Consider the following 22,727-nt stretch of genomic DNA (forward strand, 5'->3'; position numbering starts at 1 on the left):
ACTTTTCATTTAATAAAATACTTTGTCTTTTCATATTATGATATTCTCTTATTTTTATTAAATCAAATGATATACTTTTCCTATACAAAACAATACATCACAATGTAATTAACAACGATGCGTCCTTACACAACTTCATATCAACACACTTAATAAACTTCAAAAGATCCACCACAATTACAATACAAAATTTCATAAATCATCAAAAAACACACTGGTAATCGATTACCACGACCCTGTAATCGCTTACCAGTGCCAATCTTACACATAATAAAACCTGGTAATCGATTACACACATTCCGTAATCGATTACCAGTGCATTTTTCCCATTCAAGTTGAAGTCCTGCTGGACCACCACGATTTCAACACCTTGTAATCGATTACCATCACTCAGTAATCGATTACAGTCCACTGAAGTCGTTTTTGGGGTGCACGACTTCAGCACTGTAGAATTCTACAGTGTGAAGTCGTGCAGGGGGGGCACGACTTCTTCATCTGAAGTCGTTTGGGCCCCCCACGACTTCCCCATTTACGTAAATTTGTTTGACTTTGCCTATTTTGGTAATATAGTAGGCAAATTTGCCTATTCTCGTGCAAAAGCCTCCAATGGTAACTTCATACATATACACAAATGCATTCTGAACGGATAAGAGCTTCTTATATATGCTTAGTTGACTTTACATCTATAATAGGAAGGGGTGAGGGTAAAAGAAGATGATGACAACTGTAGCTTTTGATATTATGATCAACAAAAATAGTTCAATTTGTATTTTTCGGACCTTCTGTTGGAACAACAGCCAAAAATTAAGTTGGAATTTGGAGCTCAATTGCTACCTTAGGGACTCAATTCACTCATCAATTGTCAGCTTATATGTACATAGTTGAGCTGTTGTGTGATTTTCAAGAAAACATACGAAGGTCGTGACTGAATAAAGTTAATGATTTCGGTTTTAGGATACATTTCAATGTTAATAAACTATGGTAGTTTTAGTTTTTAAAAGATTATTTATGTTTTCAAATTTTAACGTAATTTTAAAACATAATATATCCATCCTGTAACTGGCCTTTTTTTTTTTTACTTTAAGAAACACTGACTTCTTTTTAAATGCATTATATTTTTTCTGTAATTTCTTTTTGCACCTTATTTTTCTACCAGGGCACTTTTAATTTGTGGTGAAATATATTAATAAGACATTAGTGTATCATGAAAATTGATATATTTATTGGACAACTAACAATATAAATACTTTCTATCGGTAAAAAAAATTATTGAATTATCATTACTGTTATTAAATATAATTACCACTTGAAATATGTTTTATGGATTTATAAGTAAAATTTAGATTTACGACATTTTTAATTAAAACTAAATTTAACTATTTTTATTAGTTTTCATAATTAGATATTTGTTTTTATATAATTAAGGTAGTATTGATTTAGTGGATAATATCCACGGAAATTCATTAATGGATAGATTGAATGAATTTGATCAGATTAATCACTTTTTAAATTTATCAAAATATACTACTAATAAATTATTTTTATCCAATTCACTTCCTAAAAACACAGGTTTGCTTGATAGATTATTGATTAGGTAATAGATAAAAACACAGATTACCAGGTCATGATTGGAATATTGGTTGCACCTGCACGGTCCCATGACACTTATCACCATATGTGACCTCATTTCATTGGACGTGTCCCCATGTTTCATAAGGCCTAATAGGTTCCCATACACATATCTTTCCTCATAATGCAATTAATTAATATATATGCTAATCATATTTTAAAATAATATTTTCGACAGCGTTTTTTCTTTTAAACTTAAAATAATTATTTTCAAAGCAACAATTTAAACAAAAAAATATATAATTGAAGAAGTTAATAAAATGAATAAAAATCACTCATTTTTTTAAATAAATAGGTTAAAAACACATAAAAAATATAAATGAAAGGTATTTGTTTTATTAAATTAAAATTTCTCTGAGAAAAAAAAACTTATGCAAACTTGCCTCTAAGAAAATGAATAGACATTTAAATTTATATGTAAATATATTATTGTGTGTCTATAGATGGCACGCACATTCAAATTAAAAGATTGCTAAGTGTTAAAATAGACTTTAAATATAGAGCTTTATTCTGCATTATCCTATAAGTACATATATTTTCATACTTTTGCTAAAGTTACTAATCAATGAATGAGGCAATGGTCATAAAAAAGGGGGCGATAGCCATAAAGGAGAATAATGGTGTAAGTGCAATAGCAATGTAACTATATAAAAAGATAAAAAAAAGTCCCATAAAAATAACACTTTGACTATGTAGAAAGGACAAAGTCCTATAGTCTATCGATATACAACTCTCTAATTACAATCACGTACCAAAATATTAAAACAATGAAAAATGTTCTACCAATAGAGTAATCAATCCAAATAAGGAAGGGAATTAGGAGAGAAACATAAGTTTTTTTAGATTTAGATATTCAAAATAGATAAAATTTCATTATATTAAACTAATATGATGTTTTCAGGATATGTTAATTTCACAATTGAGAAAAAGGATGCAACTAACGTGAAGTTTTTGAAAACTAAAACTATTTTTTTTTTCAAAAAGTTTTAAATTGTACATTTTTAAAGAATTACATTACAGAATATAATTTTAAATTGTTCCGAAAGTTTTATTAGGTAGTGTTAATTAAAATAGGTAAAAATAAATTACGTATTCTAAAATATATTTTTCTAGGCTCTTGTTAATATGTGTTAAAATTTGAAAGTCATTTTTGTCAATATAATAGAAAGTGTGGCAACAAGAATATGGAGGTCTTGTCTTTTCTAAAATAGACTATTTTTACATTTTGTTTTTCAAAAAGTAAAAAACATTATATTCTGAATTATTTTAAAATTTTTATTTCTTGCACTCCCATATTTTCTTTCTCTATCTCTCACTTTTTAAAAGTGAATATTTTGTTTATTCTATTTTATAATTTATTTAACTTTCAAAACCTCCATTAATATTATTGATTGATATGCTGAACTGTTGCTTTAAACATTTAATTTAATAATGAATAGTATTTTATGTAAAGGTTCTGTAGAGATTATTCTTTGAGTATTTTTTTCTCTAAAATATTCAAGCATCTTTTTGACGTGGCAATAATTTCCGTAAATAAATTTTAAATTTAACTTAATTTTAAAACATTTATTTATAAAATAAAATTTACATTTATATATTATAAATTAACTTTATTTTTAATTAATATAAAATATCATCATATAAGAAAAAAACAAACATAAAAATGTAAGTTGTTCCTATTAAATCTAGTAATCTTACCTCGTTTAAGAGTCGAAGCAGGTTAAATATTCATTTTTCTTTTTATCCTCTAAAACCTTTTTCAAAGCACCACTTTAGAAATGAAACCATACTCCAAAACACAAATATATGATAATTAACTTAATGTTATCATTTTGACGGAGTTGATATCGGAATATAAAAAATACTACAATAAATTTAAGTACTTGGTTTTAAATATGTGCGACTCCTTTTATTACTCTTTTTTGTTTTCGGAGTTTAATATATTTAAAAGAGGACTATTTAACACTCTTTTAACATATTCTTGCTATGCATTTTTATTAAAATATTGTTATAAATTATGAGTGGAATTATAAATTATAGGTGGACTTCATTAAATAAAAAAAATACTAAATTTTATACTACAATGTGGATAATTTAGAATTTTCTCACATCTCATTAAGTTACAAGAAGAACCGTGAAAGTGTAGAAAGTAAAAAAGAAAACCCATTTAAATGAATAACCCACTTTCAAGAAATCAAGTTGTCGTGTGCGTTTTTGTTTTTCTTTTAGGAGATTTCCTTTTGCACCCACATAATTTTCTTCTACGCATTTATAAATATATAAGAAATTCTCATTTCGTCTTTTCTATTTCTTGAAACCATTTTTTCATGAAAAAAAATACACTCATATTTCACAATCTAAAAATAATATTTTACACCCAAAAAAAAATTCTGTATGGGGTATCTTCTGGATTGTATAGTTCTTTAGTCATTTCTTTTGCATAAAAAAGTTTTTAAATTGTGAAATCTAGAAGTAATTTTTATTATATAATTCAAAATTTATTATTGAGAACTGGAAAATGTAGGACTAAAAAAAGATATGATTGAAAGAACAACGATAGAAATAGATGACAAAGAACTAGTGACTTTCGATAACTTTAACATCAAAATCTTTGGACATAACACTCGTAATTGCATAATTAGAAACTTAATTACATGTAGATACATAAATTATAAAAGACACACTTCTGCTATTATCTAATCAGTTTACTGTGTAAAACTTTTTAAAGTAGGAAAAAAAAAACTCTATTGAGTGGTATATTTGACATGATCAATAACATAAGATAATTATTTTAATTGAGTGCATTGGTTTGAATATACCACAGAGTTGCTACTATCTGTGAGATTTCAGACTTGATTCAAATCTCTTCTCGTCCAACCATCATGGATAAAATCTGAAGGAAGGGACAGTTGAGTTAATTAAACTCAATAATATATATTCCTGTTTTCTCTTTGTTTAAAAATTTTGTTCTTGCAATATTGGGAGTAGTTGGTGAATGGTTGGTATTTAAACGATTGCAGATGACTTATCCTAGGTATTCTTGATCTTTCACATCACGAAGTTGATCAAAGAAGTCCTTCACTTTCAATCATTTTACCATTCAGCAGGCAACTACATAAAAAAGGTAAACATCAATCACCATTTGATACCCACTAAAAGGGAAAAATATACACTTAACTCAAAATCTTGAAGATTATTTGTGGTCACGAATCATCCAGCGTCGACCAATATGGTCTCATGTGTCCATTTCACAAGCTTATCCTTGTGACCATGCCCTTTCAACAAGCTCCTCTTTTCTTAGATATGCAATGCAAGAATTACCCTTGTGCAAGACAGTGGGTATATTAATATTCTATATGTTTTTCAAGACGCAAAAGAGTGAGGATATTTGCCATTTTTGGTTGTCTGATTTTGCATTTGTCCTGGGCTATAAGTCCACAACCTCAGACATAGAAAACCAAACAGTGTTGTCCTTGGAACAAAAGGAGGGTACAGCTAGCCTGCAGAGATTAACATGCTTGTGGAGACTCATATAATGTTCACGTTCTCTGTTCTTGTTGCTTTTCTATTTTGACACCCCACTTCCAGACTGGCACTTACGTTCTGACATCAGAAATCATTGAAGGTAAGACCCAGATGAAGAAGCAGCATCAGAAGATAGAAATACATCACTGTTTGGTTCCTCCACTCTGTAAAATTTTGTTTCTCTCAAATGTTTTAGGACTCCAAAGTGAACAAGGTTGCACCATTATATAGCATACTTTTAGGAATTCGTGCAAAGAGGAATGTCCCATGTGAAATATCCAGACACAGGGATGGGAACCCAAACCTTTCCAACAATGATCCCTTCATATTTTTATTCCACCTGTCCTCCTTCTGCACTATGAGCCATTTCTAGAAATCAGTTTTCTCTCTGTTTATATTGTGTGCAAATTTCTTTAACAATAAGCAGCAACACAAGTCCACACCTCCTACCACTGCCAAATTCAGAAGATTTCTGACCCTGCAAAGCACAAGAGGTATTACACTGTAAAACATTTCTAATCACACACAGCAAGAGGTATTATTAAACTGTGAAACATTTCTAATCACACTCATGATTTTTCTTTCATGCTGGAATTAGTTAACTTTTGAACTTTTCTCACAATTCTATGACTGTCCTTGCACTACGTCAATTTATATCTGGACAGTTTAGGAATCCAATCATGGTGGTTTAGGAAGTCATTCTGATTAGTCTGTTAGATGGATGTCATGAAAAATTCCCCAACTTTCATTTCTGTTCCACGCAAGCAGAAGAAGCACTTTGCTCACCACAGCTTTTCATCCAAATTTCTCTCCCATCATTACGTGTCCTTCTCTGGGGATTTTCCTCTATCCATTGGGGACACTTGTGTTCTGACATAATTAGCGAAAAACCCAGACAGTATCTTATCTTAGTTGTGTTTCGATGCATTAATTAGTGTCCCCTCCTAAGTAATCAACCTCCACCACTCATTGCAATATCCCACCCTCATGCAAACAAAATTAGCCTGAAAAAAAATGATGAACCAGCAAAAAGCCCCACACAACTCATCATTCGCTGTACGAGTCCCACTCCTATCACATGCCCTTGCCATTCCAATTACTAACACTCCACCACCATCATATCATACTTCGACAACATCATATACTAGTTCCAAAGTACACATCAAACACTGAACTCAATCTCTATCCTCATCCCACATCAACAACATGCAGAGATTTAGTATTCATTTCCCAAATTTACCATACAACACATCCACTCATGTCTTTTGTTCATACCAGATGTGACCCCAGTCTTTTTTTCAAATCTTTTGTTACCAACTAACAACAACAGCACACAAATTCTATAACATGAAACTCATAGTCTTCCATGAATTTTTTATTCTCATTCAACAGCAAAATGCAGGGATTTATTGTCTATAACTATGGTGATTGAGTACTGACAAGTGATTTGCATAGTTAATTCTTACTTTTTGAGAGATTAATTGTGTGACATGTGCACGAACGGAACAGAGAGTGAGAAGAATGGAGGCATTTCCCAGAGACCAACGTGGCTCGCTCGAAGTGTTCAACCCTTCGTCTTCTTACTCCAACGAGAAGCCGGTCAACTCGCCATTGCGCACTCAATCCACGTGGAAGACGTGGATGGAGTCGCGAGCCGAGGAGCCACAGGAGCAGCAGCAACGCGGCGGTCCCGATGAAGTCACAGCCACGTCGTGGATGGCGCTAAAGGACTCCACTCCGCCGGTTCCATCACAAACACTCGCCGCGGTGCTCGGTGAGCCTCCGGCGGAGGTCGGAAATGCCGCGAAGCGCGCTGCGGAATGGGGTCTGGTGCTGAAGACGGACACGGAAACCGGGAAGCCGCAGGGAGTGGCGGTTCGGACCTCCGGCGGGGAGGAGCCGAGCGCGAAGGTGACCGGTAAGCCGAGGAGGGACTCCGGAAACTCCGTTCGGAGCTCCGGCGAGTCCTCCGACGACGGGAGGGAGTACCGGGGAGGAATCCCGAGGGTTTCGGAGGACCTGAGGGATGCTCTGTCGGCGTTTCAACAAACTTTCGTGGTTTCGGATGCTACCAAACCCGATTACCCGATAATGTATGCCAGTGCCGGATTTTTCAAGATGACGGGTTACACATCGAAGGAAGTCATAGGGAGAAACTGGTACGTCGAAGTTACTTTTTTTAATTGAGAATTACTAAACTTAATTATGAAGGATTAAAAAAATATAAGTTTGTGGAAACATTAAAAAACAGAGAAATGAAGTCGAATGTGGTTTTATACTGTTATTTAATGAGGGATTATGGAGTTTAATTAATTCAGATTAAAGTGAACAGAATAAAAATTACAATTATTGAGGAAAAAGAAATATGATGGAAGAGTGTCTATAACTGTAATAACTGTAAGGAAAAGGACAATAAGAAAACAATAAACGGGTCGGGTGGGTTGGCAGCCGGTTTTTGCAGGGAGCGGACACGGATCCGGATGATGTGGCAAAGATAAGGGAAGCCTTACAAACGGGTCAGACCTACTGTGGAAGGTTACTGAATTACAAGAAGGACGGCACTCCCTTTTGGAACCTTCTCACTATTGCCCCAATCAAGGACCACGATGGCAGAGTCCTTAAACTTATAGGGTACCCCACTTAAACACTTTCTTTACTCATACTTTCTTCTCTATTATTGCTGTAATTAATTATTGTGGCCAATGCCCATCGTTGCCATGGGACCTTATATATATATATATATATATATATCATACTCTCATATATAATCGACACTTCCTTCCTTTGGTCATTGTTCACAGCTTGTCCTTTGCAAATTTTAAGATAAGAAACACTCCACACCGATAATGACCCTTCTGCCATATCCTTTTCTTTCCAATCACAAAATGCCAAACACTGCTCTGTCATGTCTATTATAACTACAAATTTTATATTTCATCATATGCTATTTTTATTTATTTATCTATCTATCTATATAATCATCATACATCTACCCGTTGATATCTACCAAATAAATTTGATTTAATGCATTTCGTGTAATAAGTATCAATTTTTTTCTTGATTATATCTGAACTTGTGTTTTTAGTTAAATTCAAGAGAAAAGGTTCTTTCTTTTAAAGGAATAGAAATGTTGGTGTTATTTGAATTTACTTGGTATAGGATATTTGTCCCAAATTTATGAATATAGGCCATTTTGATCAGTTATAATGTTATAGATATTTTAGTACTTAAAAAGAGGGAAAGAGTGTGGGTCACGCCAAACCTGATATGTGACTAGAAAAGGAAACATGAGATGTAGAGATGATGAATGCATTTTTTTCTTAGATATTTTTCTATTTTAGGCCAAATAATGGATTTTGTTCAATCCATATCTTTGTTACTGTTCTTCCAACTATATAATTCATCATTGCATCAGCTGACAAACAGGAGACAAAGATGGACTGCACGTGGATAATTTTTTTTTTTAATTTAGTTTTGACTTGCACGTGGCTCTTGAGATGATGGAACGTTGGCATGCATCGTTGTCTGATACAGATACCAGCTCCCGAAGTCTGGTTTTTCACTTTTAGAAGGAAAAAAAACGAATTTCAGAGCTGTGACTGCTTTTTAGAAAATTAATTATTGAAATTTATGTAATTTAATAATGTCTTGTACATGTGTATGTATTTGATCATAGTTTTAATTATTAAATCTTTATTAATAATGAGGATTCCATCAAAAGATGCACACATAATCTTTTAAACGTGTACTGTTAAGTAAATTTAATGGAAGTTGTTCTAAAATGAAAACAGACTCAATTAAGTATTGTATGTGTATAATGATGACAGAATGCAAGTGGAGGTTAGCAAGCATACAGAGGGGACGAAGGAGAAGATGCTACGTCCCAATGGATTACCCGAATCCTTGATTCGATACGATTGTATGTATTGCAGATATCCTATCATATTTCTAAATTGTATAAGATTGTGCAACCTCAACCTACGTCATCATTGCTTTTAACGAAAGAATAATCACAATATTATCCATGATTAGAAGTATAATTAAGAAAGTAAGGTATTTATATACTGTTATAGTTTCGATTCAAATTCGTCGAGTGACACTGTTACAGTAAATCACCGTATTTATAATGTGAGATTATTAGATGTAGTATCCAAATATGAACCTACATTTCAAGTTACATTAGAAAGTTAGTTGAACAGTGTATTTACTCATTTTCTATAAGGTTTTGAATTAAAGATGGTGTTAATCTTTTACATAAATTGAACTGATATGTTATTGATAAATTGAACTTATATGTTATTGATGTTGTATAATGCAGCTCGACAAAAAGAAAAGGCAAATAGTACAGTATCTGAGCTGTTGCTGGCTGTGAGGAGGCCACGGGCGCTGAGTGAATCAGGAGGCCGTCCCTTGATCAGAAAGTCAGCATCCGGTGATGATGATCAAGAAAAACCAGAAAAGTCATCGAGGAGAAAATCTGAGAGTGTGGCTTCTTTTAGACGCAAATCACATGCAGGAGACACAAGTTCAATGGAGAGAATCACTGAGCTACCTGAAAAGAAACACAAGACATCTCGTCGCCGTTCCTTCATGGGGTACGTATGCATGCTTATTTACTCGAGTTATTTATAAAGAAATAGTTTTTGAACTACTTTTAAAAGGAGATTCTTTTAAAAATACTACTTTTCCTTCATGGGGAATGATCTTCTGGCTAAAGTACAAGTTTTTTGAATGAGTGTATGTGATTTTCATTTGATCCTATGTTCCATTTCTGTTTCTTTTAGTTGAATAATAAAGCATCATCTTTCTAATTTCTCGGTCCATGGTTCAGGTTCATCAGGAAAAGTCAGTCCAACTTTGGAAGCTTCAATGACGAAGCTGTTATTAAGGATAGTTCTGAGAGTAGTGATGAAGATGATGAGAGGTCTGGTAGTTTTGATGGCAAAGTAAAGAAGAGGGAAAAGAGAAAGGGTCTTGATCTTGCTACCACACTTGAACGTATTGAGAAGAACTTTGTTATTACTGATCCTAGGCTGCCTGATAACCCCATTGTAAGATCAGCTTTTCTTTTCTATTCTTTTCTTTTCAAATTAAGAGAATAAAATTAGAAGAAAACGATGATGAGAATGCGTCTACGTAGACCACAGACAATTTGAATGTTGGGAAGTTCCAAATTAACTAAAGTTCAATTTATAATAGGGGAGCAAATCTCTTAACTTTACAATTCAGTTTTATAAAATTGAATTAAGTTTTAAATTCATTTTTTAACATGGTATCAAAATCATGTATCACAAATTATCTTAACGAAAATTATTGTCAGCTGAAACAAAACAAATTCTCATTACTCAACAATTTGGTTTTCCAGATCTTTGCATCTGATAGCTTCTTGGAGCTTACGGAGTATAGTCGTGAAGAAATCTTGGGAAGAAATTGCAGGTATGGTTGAAACTGATACACACTTACCATGAAATGAATATCAAAACACTGAAATTGATATCAGAGTATTGCATATTGGTGCTTCAAGCATTACCTCAGGCTTCATTAACTGGAGTATATGAATGCTTCCATGAAGGACCAATGGAAAAATTCAGTAAACTGACCTCTAAAATTGTTACGTTGGCAAAAGTTATCTTATTTATATTCTACATGATTATATAGGTTTCTGCAAGGGCCTGAAACTGATCCAGCAACAGTGAGAAAGATTAGAGAGGCCATTGACACTCAAACTGACGTCACTGTGCAACTCATTAATTATACAAAGAGTGGTAAGCTTATTACCTTTCTTCAATAAGCTAATTTGCTTTAGATTGGTTAAGTGTTGGTATTACCTGAATAATTCGTATGGAAAGGAAAAATATTTCAATATTTTCACATATAACTATGTTTTCATATCATGAATCCTTCTTAGGGTCTTACAATGAAAATCACTATTTAATAACTTGAAGCTAAATATGGTTGCAAATTGTTCTGCTCGATTCAGGTAAAAAGTTCTGGAACTTGTTTCATTTGCAACCTATGCGTGATCAGAAGGTACAGTTTACAATGTCCTGCAATATAACTTTTGTTTTCGTAGTTAATCATGTCCCGTTTACCAAATCTTTGAGCAGAAACAATTTCTTACTTGTTTCTGTGTTGAACAGGGAGAGGTACAGTACTTTATTGGAGTTCAACTTGATGGTAGTCAACACGTGGAGCCTCTTCACAACCGCATTGCAGAAAATACTGCAAAAGAGGGAGAACAATTGGTCTGGTTTCTATCCAAGTGCTTCATTCGTTTAACATATATTGAAATCTCCAATTTTCTGTTGGATTCTCGACATCATTATATAATCCAAACAGAGGCTTTTAGTTTGAAAGTCTACAAAATAAAAGCCTATGGTTCCTTCATTTTGAACTAAGAGAGTTTGTGTATAATTTTTGGGTATTATATGTAATAGCAAGAAACTTTGTTCATTTTATTGTGCTTTGTACTTTCAAAGTTATAACAAATTTATTTGACATCCATCCTCAGGTAAAAGAAACTGCTGAAAATGTTGATGATGCATTGAGAGAACTTCCAGATGCTAATTTGGTAACGTATCCTAATCATCAGTATCCTTTGAAAAGCTCTGGCATTCAGTTTTTCTCATAATATTTTGATTATCTTCAGAAACCAGAAGATTTATGGATGAATCATTCAAAAGTGGTTCACCCGAAACCACATAGGAGGGATGAAGCTGCTTGGAAAGCTATTCAGAAGGTATATATATTACTTGTGTATTTCAAATTATGCCAAATTTTCTGTTATTTCTTGCTATTGCTATTGACTACTGAAAAATTTAGGAAGTAGCAGTATAAATTATTATCTCATGTAAGTTACATTTTGCAAATTGATTATGTGATCGTGGTTGTGCAGATCCTAGAAAGTGGAGAGCAGATTGGCTTGAATCATTTTAGGCCAGTTAAACCTTTGGGATCAGGAGATACTGGCAGGTTTATTTCTCGATTCTCTTTTGACTTCCCAATATTTGAAACGTGCATGAACAATTTCATGAGTCTTACGTTAGTAGCTTACTGAAACATGTTGTAACTAAATGACTGTGATGATTTATCTGGAACTAGTCCGTAGTTTAGCTGAAAACATCTTGGAATTCTGAAACCATGATTAGAGTTTCTTCATTTATTTGAGTGATGCGAAGTTTTTCTATGTTCATTATTTTTTCCAATCAGGCTCCAGGAACTACATTTTTACATCACCTGTTATTGGATTTCAGTGTCTATCTGGTGGAGCTAGGTGAAACTGGCCAATATTTTGCCATGAAGGCTATGGAAAAGGGTATTATGCTCAATCGTAACAAGGTACAACATTAAATTATTTGACACTTTTTTTTGTTTTAAGGTGTCACCTCCTACCTTCAACAGTTATAGAAATGTTTATTTGGAAATTGTTCAGTGCTGAGTTGGCTTTATATTCTGGTGATACATTTACTTTTTATAAGTTATTTGAAAAAAAAAATTCCAAGTGGGTCAGTTTTAACAGCAGCTATAACTACAGGTGCATAGAGCTTGCACAGAGAGAGAGATCCTCGACATGTTGGACCACCCTTTTCTTCCTGCATTATATGCTTCCTTTCAGGTTTGTAACTACCAAGTACCAACTGAATATATGAGAAAATAACAAAAGTTAGTAAGATTTTGCATCTTCTTTCATGTCTGTTAATTATTATTAGAGAGTGCATGAACATCAGGATCTTTTCATGGGATGGTTTCAGACGTCATAAAAAGCCTTTATTTTCTATTTCATCAAACTCAAAAGTTTCTACATGGTAGAAAACAAAATTGTGCATGCATTTCTACTTACTATAAAATGAATTTTACCTTCTTTGGAATTTGATTAATTTGCAGACAAAAACACATGTTTGTTTGATAACCGATTATTGTTCTGGTGGAGAACTATTCATTCTTCTTGACCGACAGCCAGCTAAGGTTCTCAGGGAAGATGCAGTGAGGTATATATATATATATATATATATTATACAAGAAAGAATCTATGCATGTTTATCAAAAACTGAAATTTCTTTGATTAATCTTTTCCTTATTTTTCTATACATACATATATTTAACTACAACTTTATTAAACAGTTGTATATTCCCCCTATAAAAGCAGATGATCCTTCTTCGACAGTTACTTATTCTATTTTCCTTTTACTGAAATAATGTGCTTGATAATAATAGATTTTATGCCGCTGAAGTAGTTGTTGCATTGGAGTATCTTCATTGTCAAGGTAGGTTCTTATTCATCACCCAACATGATCACAATATATAATTGTTATTATACTTTTTGGGTAATATCAAAATCAGTAAATTCTGCGGCAATCATCCATAGATGTTCAAAATTATTTTTCTCAAATCTAGTATAGATGTTTAAACGTTTTTTTTTCTCGAAATATGTTCGAAACCTTTTCTTTTAATTAATCCAGTAGCATTATATGATCCTTTCTCGGACTGAAATTCTCTCCTAGCAAGAAATTTTACTTAAAATTATGTATTTGCATTATATTAAGACACTCAGACAGCATCTAAGATAATAACATTGTTTGGTGAAAATCCACAGGGATAATATATCGGGATTTGAAGCCAGAAAATGTGTTACTACAAAGCAGTGGACACGTGTCCCTAACAGATTTTGATCTGTCATGTTTGACATCTTGCAAACCACAGGTATGTTAGAGACAAAAACTTTAGATGATGAAGCTTTTATTTAGAACTTAGACAAATTTATGTGATGCTGGTTGTGTTCTTTACAGCTTCTAGTTCCATCCATAAATGAAAAGAAGAAAGCAAATAAAAGCCAACAACCTCCAATATTTATGGCAGAACCTATGAGAGCATCAAACTCTTTTGTGGGCACAGAAGAGTACATAGCTCCGGTTGGTTGTTTCTGGACATATTATTTTATCATTTATGCTCCAATTTCTTATCTTATTGAAACTTGCTTGAACTTTTTGTTTCTAACAATTTGTTATAAATTGTATTTGACAGTTCAATGATTGTGCAGGAAATTATAACGGGTTCAGGCCATACTAGTGCTGTGGATTGGTGGGCTCTTGGTAAATTTTTACTTCTTACAACTAAATCAATTTAAAAAAGTAGAGTCTTTTAAAAAGAAAATTGAATGCATTGTATATTTACTATGTGGTGGATAAGTTTGGGGTTTATCAGTGAAAAGTTTTGCCTTGAAGAAATCTTTCTCATCAAAGGGATTGTCATTGACTGAATTCACTGGCCGAAACCAATTCTATTGGTCTCTTTCTCATCATGTTTTGACTGCATGAATTACATTTTTTCAGGAATTCTTCTATATGAAATGTTTTATGGATATACACCATTCAGGGGAAAGACCAGGCAAAGAACATTTACAAATATTCTTCACAAGGACCTTAAATTTCCCAAAAGTAAACAGGTGAGGTTGTTGTGCTGCACAATGACAACTATGGTTTTAAACCGTATTGCAAAACAATGTAACAATTTGCTTAAATTCATGATCTAAAAATTGGACTTCCAAACGAAATGCTTGTGAAAATCCGAGCTGGTTAAAGTCTCTGGAAATGCGTGATGCTGAAAGATTAAACCTGCATAGTTAAAATGAATTTATATGTAAATAAATTAAATGAGATAAAATGATGATGCAGGTAAGTTTCAGTGCAAAGCAGTTAATGTATCGGTTGCTGAACAGAGAGACCAAAAGCAGATTGGGTTCAAGAGAAGGAGCAAATGAAATTAAAAACCATCCATTCTTTCGGGGTGTCAATTGGGCCCTAGTTCGTTGCACTGTAACATCACTCAACTATTGCTATATCATCTTTAACTGTGTTAAATGTTTGATTAATGGAACATTCTTGTGTTGTCAGAAACCTCCTGAGCTTGATGCACCTCTCTTCGGAACAACTGAAGAAGAAAAGGAAGCCAATTTTGAAGATAAAGTGCAAGAGGAGATGAACGTCTTCTGAAGGTCTCTATATAAACATTCAGAAGCATATACTTTTTTTTATTTTTTACTTTGGAGATTCAATTCTACAAGTGATTCGTTAAACTTGGTTAATGAAGCTAATCAGTTAACTTTAAATAAATGAGCTGAACTTAAGTTAAGTGCGGTTTGATTATTCATAAACTGGCTATCACAGTAATTCTAGTTTTGTACGAAACAAATGTACAAACAAAAGTTTTATCTGTATCGAACTGAATCACATTTGAGTAAAACAGAAACGAAAAAAGTTTATATGAAATTTGAATAGTTTCAGGCTAAATCAATTCTCATGAAATTGAGGCAAATGTTGAATTGGACTCATTATAGTCTCTGGTTTCACTGCACTGACAACTTTAGTGACTTGTGCTTGAATTGTTTACTGTGGTGCAGTGTTTGCAGGTCAAAGGATGAAAGTTTTATATGTTTGAGCTATTATGTTGGTTGCCAAGTTGAGGAATCTAAGTTTGGTTATGTAAAATGTTCGTTGTAAGTTATGAATGGTGTGATGTTTCTAATTCACCAAGTTGTAACTTTTTTTTGGTCTTGTTTGTTTAATTTCCTTGTGCCTTTCGTTCTCTGCTTCGTTGTCATGCCAATGGACACAGACAACTTCACAGTCATTCGTAGTTACAAAATAGAAAAATAATATTTTAGTTACAGAATTATTCCCACCAATAAAAGTATAAAATTTAAATAAAAGTACACAATCAATTTAACGTAGCTTGATAATTAAAAACACTTATTTTATTAAATACTCAACTAAAAAAAATAAACTTTTTAATCTTTTTATTATTATTATTTTTTTATAAAAATGGCTAACCTTTTATAATTCACAGCTATCTGGATTTTCTACCTCTAAGTTACTTTAACAACTTCTAACTACTACTTCTATAAAAGTTGTGATGGTAAACTTTATTAAAATCTTAATCATCACTTCCCAAATCTAAATATTTGATTAATTGAAAATGAAACATAGAAAAATACTTGGAGATTTGAATAGTGTTTTGAAAAAAAAATTGGTGAGAAATGTTTAATATTACTTTGCATGGAGAAATTGGAAATTCAAATAGTGTTTTTAAAATTTTTTTGCAAGAAATTTAATATTACTTTATTGGGGTTAAACGATTTGCAACAATAGTTAAACACCTTAGTTTAAGTGTTGAATGGAAAACTGTTTTAAAAACAAAACCAATAAAACACACTTTGATTTTATATTGATTCATTCCAATTGAGCTATATTGTTCTTCCTTAACAATCTGTTGAGAGGTTCCACTAAAACTAATAACCACAAATAGTTTACAACACTAACCAAACTTTGGTTAGACGAGTTTAATCACTCATGATATCAATACTAGACCAACTGTTTAAAATGTTTAAGTCTTTTGAGTTAAACTTTACAGTTGTTTGAATTCACCTCTGGATCTAAAACAATAAAGTGTTTTAAAAATCTTACAAGGCAGAAGAAAACTCTCATACAAAGGATGTAAAATTAATACAAAAAATTCTGAAAACTTGTAAATAATCTTTTCAAAGATGAGTCTTAAAAGAAATGGCTTAGAGAGAAGCAATGAATGTATATTGATCTTGATACCCAAAGTTCTTTTTTTCTTTTCATGTAATCTTCTTTATATAGACATCTTTAAAAAAGATTTGTTACTCAACTTTTAACTTTTCTTCTAGGTGTGTAGTCTTTATGAACAGTCAGAAGCTATGTTGCGTCTTGCAAACAATTATGCTGTGTGTACAGATGAGACAAGAATAAAGTATGTAGAAAACATTCTTTATCTACGTGTCTCTAAACCTTCTAACTATGAGCCGACTTTTGAATAAAGTTGGTAATCTGCACAAAAAAAAGATAGCACAACACAATAGACAAACAAAAGAGTACATGAGCTTTAGACGACCTAAGTATTTAGGCATGACATTTGTACTAGCATTTATTGCGTGTCTGTTTTGAGTAACTTTTATAGTGTTTGGGATACCTTAATGTTTAGTGAGATTATATGTGTATCCTAAATGGTCTAATTTTTATTAGACTTTTTAATGATTAGACGTTTTGTTATGAATTCTTTATCATTTAACGCTTATTAAACATACATTAGACACTATTATTTTGTTAGAATCTCTATTGTTTAGAAACTTAGAGACTAGAGTTTAGCACAATTCTAACATATGTCCTAGATGATAAAACATTATTTCGTTTTAAGTGTTATGTTAAACTTTAAAACAAAGTGCTTAGATAATATTGTTTAAAAAAAACTGTTTAGTTTGGTATTTCTTGAAATATAATATTAAATTAGTAGATGTCGTATACTTGTTACTGGATAAAAAAAATACTACATTTACTCTACTCCATTGTATTTAAATTTATTTGATGAAAAATGTTTTTCTTCTTCGGAAGATTACATATATGTCTCTCATTTTATTATTTATATACATTGACACTGCATTATTAAGCTCCACACATTATATAATGTTACAAAATTAATTTATAAGTTAAAATTTATACTTATATTTATATTATAAATTTATTTTATTTTTAGTTAATGTAAAATGTTCTATATATTCATTCAAACTAAAACATAAATATCTCTAATAATAATTATTATTTTCAGTATGCATAAAACACAAGAACATTAATGTAATTTGAAAATAGAAAAATCCAACAACTTATTTCTATTCATTTAAATCAATCACGACAACTTACAAAATTTTCATTCATTTTTCATCTTTTTCACTTTATTCTATCAAATCCAAAAGTAGAAAAAAAAAACTAACAACTTATTTTTCTGTTCATTTAAATCAGTCACGACAACTTACAAAATTTTCATTCATTTCTCATCATTTTCACTTTACTTAATCAAATCCAAAAAAAACAGTAATTTTCATTTTTTCTCATTCTTTTTTTTTACTCTCTCTTTTTATCTACCTATTTTCCATTTTCTCACTTTTCATCTACTCATCCAACCAAAGCATTAAATTATGTGCTTCCAAGTTTTCAAATTGTATTGTTGGCCTTTGTTACCCTATTCAGAGAGATTGGAAACATCATATAAATACAAATACTTAATGTTTGGGAAGTTTTAACTAAGAAATTAAGTTGAGTTAAACTTAATTAGAATTGACAATAAAATATTATAGTATTTAAGTCAAGTGAATTTTGCTTATAACAAATATATTGATACAATTTTCAATCGGAACTGAAAGCTGGTTTGACTGTTTGAACTCAAATTCAAATGGATCTTTAATATATTTTTGGATTTTAAGAAATTAAAAGAATTGAAACAAACAATTTATTATTAGTTTTTAACACTTTGAAGTGAATTTTATTTTTAAATTATATTTAAAAATAAATAATAAATATGTTAGTAAATTCTTTAACAGAAACTAAAGTTAATTTGTATTTAAAAATTTATTTGAATGTTTAGTTGTTATTTTATTGTTCTCAAATATAAAAAAGAAAAAGAAAAAGAAAAAAAAGCTTAAGAATAAATAAAAGTTGGCAACGACCTCCAAAGTAGTAATCGTGTACAAAACTTTTGCGTGTTATGAATCCCAATTCTCAATAATACAACTCATTATTTCTTATTTATAACCAAATAACCACCACGCAATTATGTCTTCTCTTATTCCTATATACTCATCAAATTAAAAATATATATATATATATATATATATATATATTATATATATATATATTAATATATATATATATAACTCTCTTTTTTCACTTTATTTCCAAGGGATATGTGCTTCTTTTCATCATTTTTAGTTTTGGAATATTGTATGATTTATTCCTTGGACTCTTTGACATGACTGTATAAGTAACGAAACAAGATACAGCAAGAAGATATCTATCATTAATATAACAATATCATTTTTATTTAATTTATCATATTATTTTAATAATTAATAGTATATTTTTTTATATATTTAATCACTTAATTATTCAAATATTGTTAAAAAATATTCTAAAAAAATCAAAGTATAAATTAATAAAATGAAAATTTATCAATTCATTGACTCGTATCTAAATAAAAAAAAATTGTAAGAACTCAATCCAGCATGAGTCTTTTTTAATAGACGAGATAATAAATTTATTCAAATGATTGTATCCATATAGGTCATAAATATCTAGATAATTGAATGTTCTTAACTTAACCAACAAAGTATAGGGCGTAGCTTCTACCAGCTGTATTATTTGTTATTGTAAATCTCATATTTAAAATTTAACTTGTATACATAATTAGAATGAAGAAAATGTATACATTCAAAGGAATTCATTTCATAATTACATCACATCAATGAATAAGACAATGGTGAAGATAAAACAAATTATAATTAGATGTTAAATTAAATAAATAGATCCAATATAAATAGTTAAGATTTGATATAGAAATGCAAAAGTTATTTTCCAATCTCACTATAAGTTATATTTTTCATTTTTTTTAGTGAATTTATGCTAAGAGAGTGACAAGTATCTTCTTTTATGTTGACCCATGTCATGCAAGTAGCTTTAGATTATATCTTAGACACTTTATTTATTTAAAAATGATAAAAAAACATTAAAAACTACTTTATATATTTAAGAATTGTACTTTCTAAATGTGATTTCAGAAAATACAATATTTTCAATGTCATTATCTCCTAACAGTGAGAGACTGATTAAAAAGCATGATTATAACTAACAATGTTTTTTTCCATTTTAGTGTTGATATCACAAACAACTTTTGTGAATAATAATAAAAAAAGAGAATTGAATAAAAGCAAAACAGCGTTTTGTTGGTAAGTGAGCATGAAAGGTAGGGCAGGTGTGTGCACATGCAGCTAATAATTCTTCTCTTTTTCTTGAAATTAAAAAGGGTAAATTGTACAATTTTTATTTTATTTTTATATGAATTTGAAAGAACTCATCTTGATGAAAATGGTATAAAAATAATGTTAAATTGATAAAGAAATGTTATGAAAAACTGTCATCGGTGTTGGATTCTCTTTCTCTCTCATTTTCTGCAGTTTGAAATTGTGAACTTTTGTAGAAAGTAAGAAAATTGCAGGAAGAAGAAAAGAGTGAGAGAATTGAAGAATGGGAGGAGAAAGTGGTTTGAAATCGAGGGAAGTATCAGCGATGATAAAGCAAGGTTTCATACCTGATCCAACGCTTTCATTCTCCCCTTCTAGAACCTTCTCACCACCACCATCCTCAACTCGCCCGAGTCCAACTCAACCTCAGGCTCACCCGCACACTCAAACCCTCTTCGACATGATGTCGGAGGAGCACAAATTCTCCGACGACAAGCGCCGCAAGGCGCAAGATCGGCTCTCCAAGCTCCTCCGGGAGCCCGCCTTGCTCGAGGGGGGCGACGTCCGCCTCACGGTGGTCGGGCGGGACGGCCTGAGGGTGTCGATGGAGGTCCGGAAGAGCGTTCTGGCCGAGAAGAGCCGGTTTTTCGCGGAGAAGCTTCGCTGCGACGGTGCGGTGTCGCACTCGGTGGAGATCAGCGACTGCGACGACGTGGAAGTGTACGTGGAAGCTGTGGTTTTGATGCACTGCGAGGATCTCAAGGCCAGGTTGCGTTCCATGGGCGATGGGGTTCCTAAAGTTTTGAGCTTGCTCAAGGTATGCTGCCAAAGTCTCACACTTTAATTACGCTTGTCTAATTAACTTAAACAAACAATAAGATGATAAAATAATATAGTTTTATACATAATTAGCTTATATATAATTAAAATCAGATTTTGGAGAAGTTACAAAAAAGAATGTTTAAGCCAGGACGTTCTCATTTTGCTTTCATTTTGATGTTCATTGTTTTGTACATTCTTCTTGTTCTTGTTTCTTGACTGCAATTGGTTTCTTATGTTGTTACTTTTACTTGCCTTATTTTGTAGGTATCGGCAGCGATCATGTTTGATCTTGGGGTTATGTCATGTCTAGAATATTTGGAATCTATTCCATGGAGTGAGGATGAACAGGAGGAAGTGATATCCCAGCTAGAACATCTGCAGATTCATGACTCTGCAGTTGAAGTTCTTCAAAGAGTATCATCGGATCCATCCACTGCTGATAGGGCTGATGACATCTTCTTGAACCTAATAAGTGGTGTTCTGCAAGCAAAAGATGACAAAGCTCGTAGGGAAATGAAAGCTCTGTTGTCTAAATTGCTTAAAGAGAATGCACCTAACGACAGCAGCAGACTTGATGTTTCCAAAGACACACTTTACCATCTTTGCCACAAGTGCATCAGTTCCCTTCTGCTTTGCCTATCGGAAGCAACCGGCGGCGATGAGAGGCTGGACCGGGGGGTTGTAATGAGCGACATAACTCGTGAAGCTGACAATATTCAGTGGATTGTTGACATTTTGATTGGCAAAAAGATAGGTGAGGAATTTGTGGAGATATGGGCTGAGCAGAAAGAACTTGCTGCACTTCACTCCAAGGTTCCAACAGTTTACCGGCATGAGATCAGTAGAATCACAGCACAACTGTGCATTGGAATTGGAAGGGGACACATTCTGGTGCCAAAAGAAACTAGATTTTCTTTGTTGTCTACATGGCTAGAAGCTCTGTATGAAGATTTTGGATGGATGAGGAGAGCTTCTAGAGCGGTTGATAGGAAATTGGTTGAGGATGGACTAAGCCAAACTATATTGACACTTCCTTTGCTCCAGCAACAGGCTGTGTTACTGAATTGGTTTGATAGATTTCTTAATAAAGGAGATGATTGTCCTAATATACAGAAGGCATTTGAGATTTGGTGGAGAAGGGCATTCATCAGACAGTATTCAGCTGAGCCTGATAATTCCCAGTTGCAAATAACTCTTTCTGATTACCCCAGCTGAAAGGTATGCAAGGGACCTTAACATAAAGAGATTAATTCACAATTGTAAATAAGAAGTGCCATTTTGCATTTGCACTTCTCATTTGGCCTGAATCGACCAATTTCACATTCATTTGTGCTCATTTCCGTATTTTGACATAAGAAAATAGATGAAAGTCATGTTACCTGGACTGTGGGAAAGCTTTATATTGAAGATAAACATTGAAGGGTGGGAGAATTTTTGGGGGAGGGAGGATAATAAAACTGTTTGAAGAATATGTTGTTCTGAGTAACGGATTGAATTGAAATGGTGTAAACTTCCACATTGTAACGGAGGAATAAATAAATGATTTCAGAATGTGCTATTCAACACGAGAGATCCCAGTGAGAAGAGTGTGGTGGTGGACAGTTTGACCTGGAGAAAACGTACGAAGAAGAGAAGTGGATTAATTTTTTTTTTATCATTAACTCGTTTGTAACATTTTCTCTTGTTGTTCGTTAATTGTCTTAAAACTAAAGCCCCCGACTTAAAACTTGCACATTAAAAAAACCTACAATTTGTAATTTTATGGGAATCAAGAAAACTTGCAATGAAACACATTGAATTTTATTATTACAAGTTTAATTATGATGTTCTTTTAAAAGAATTAAGTTAGACAGCAAACAGGAAGATCGTATATGTTTAATTATGATTTTATTAAGTATTAAAATTTCATATGCCATGTTAGCTTTCTTAACAAAATTAATTTAAT

General features: G+C 32.1%; 2 protein-coding genes across 4 annotated transcripts; both read left to right on the forward strand.

The window, feature by feature from the left end:
* The first annotated feature begins 4,976 nt into the window (after positions 1 to 4,976).
* On the forward strand, positions 4,977 to 15,737 carry LOC124843715 (phototropin-1-like). Of its 3 annotated transcripts, XM_047320527.2 has the most exons (25): positions 4,977 to 5,254; positions 5,351 to 5,648; positions 6,664 to 7,313; positions 7,603 to 7,785; positions 8,982 to 9,073; positions 9,473 to 9,749; positions 9,986 to 10,205; positions 10,520 to 10,590; positions 10,813 to 10,919; positions 11,135 to 11,184; positions 11,295 to 11,399; positions 11,666 to 11,725; positions 11,804 to 11,893; positions 12,050 to 12,126; positions 12,408 to 12,492; positions 12,689 to 12,769; positions 13,039 to 13,142; positions 13,369 to 13,418; positions 13,748 to 13,854; positions 13,941 to 14,063; positions 14,192 to 14,243; positions 14,484 to 14,596; positions 14,826 to 14,966; positions 15,045 to 15,145; positions 15,551 to 15,737. In XM_047320527.2, the coding sequence occupies exons 3-24, from the start codon at positions 6,676 to 6,678 to the stop codon at positions 15,141 to 15,143; spliced, it is 2,925 nt and encodes a 974-aa protein (XP_047176483.1). In that variant the 5' UTR covers positions 4,977 to 5,254; positions 5,351 to 5,648; positions 6,664 to 6,675; the 3' UTR covers positions 15,144 to 15,145; positions 15,551 to 15,737. The 3 variants fall into 3 exon arrangements, with proteins under 3 accessions (XP_047176483.1, XP_047176482.1, XP_087964906.1); XM_047320526.2 differs by having other exon boundaries at positions 4,977 to 5,648; XM_088108780.1 differs by lacking the exon at positions 5,351 to 5,648.
* Positions 15,738 to 19,933: 4,196 nt separating this feature from the next.
* Positions 19,934 to 22,439, forward strand: LOC124843721 (BTB/POZ domain-containing protein). The gene is made up of 2 exons (XM_047320532.2): positions 19,934 to 20,777; positions 21,047 to 22,439. Exons 1-2 carry the CDS (start codon positions 20,244 to 20,246, stop codon positions 21,995 to 21,997), a joined length of 1,485 nt encoding a protein of 494 aa, XP_047176488.1. The 5' UTR covers positions 19,934 to 20,243; the 3' UTR covers positions 21,998 to 22,439.
* Positions 22,440 to 22,727: the final 288 nt, after the last annotated feature.

Source organism: Vigna umbellata, chromosome 3 (genome assembly GCF_029865625.1).
Source record: "Vigna umbellata cultivar VRB3 chromosome 3, Vumbellata_1.0, whole genome shotgun sequence".
Lineage (NCBI taxonomy): Eukaryota > Viridiplantae > Streptophyta > Magnoliopsida > Fabales > Fabaceae > Vigna > Vigna umbellata.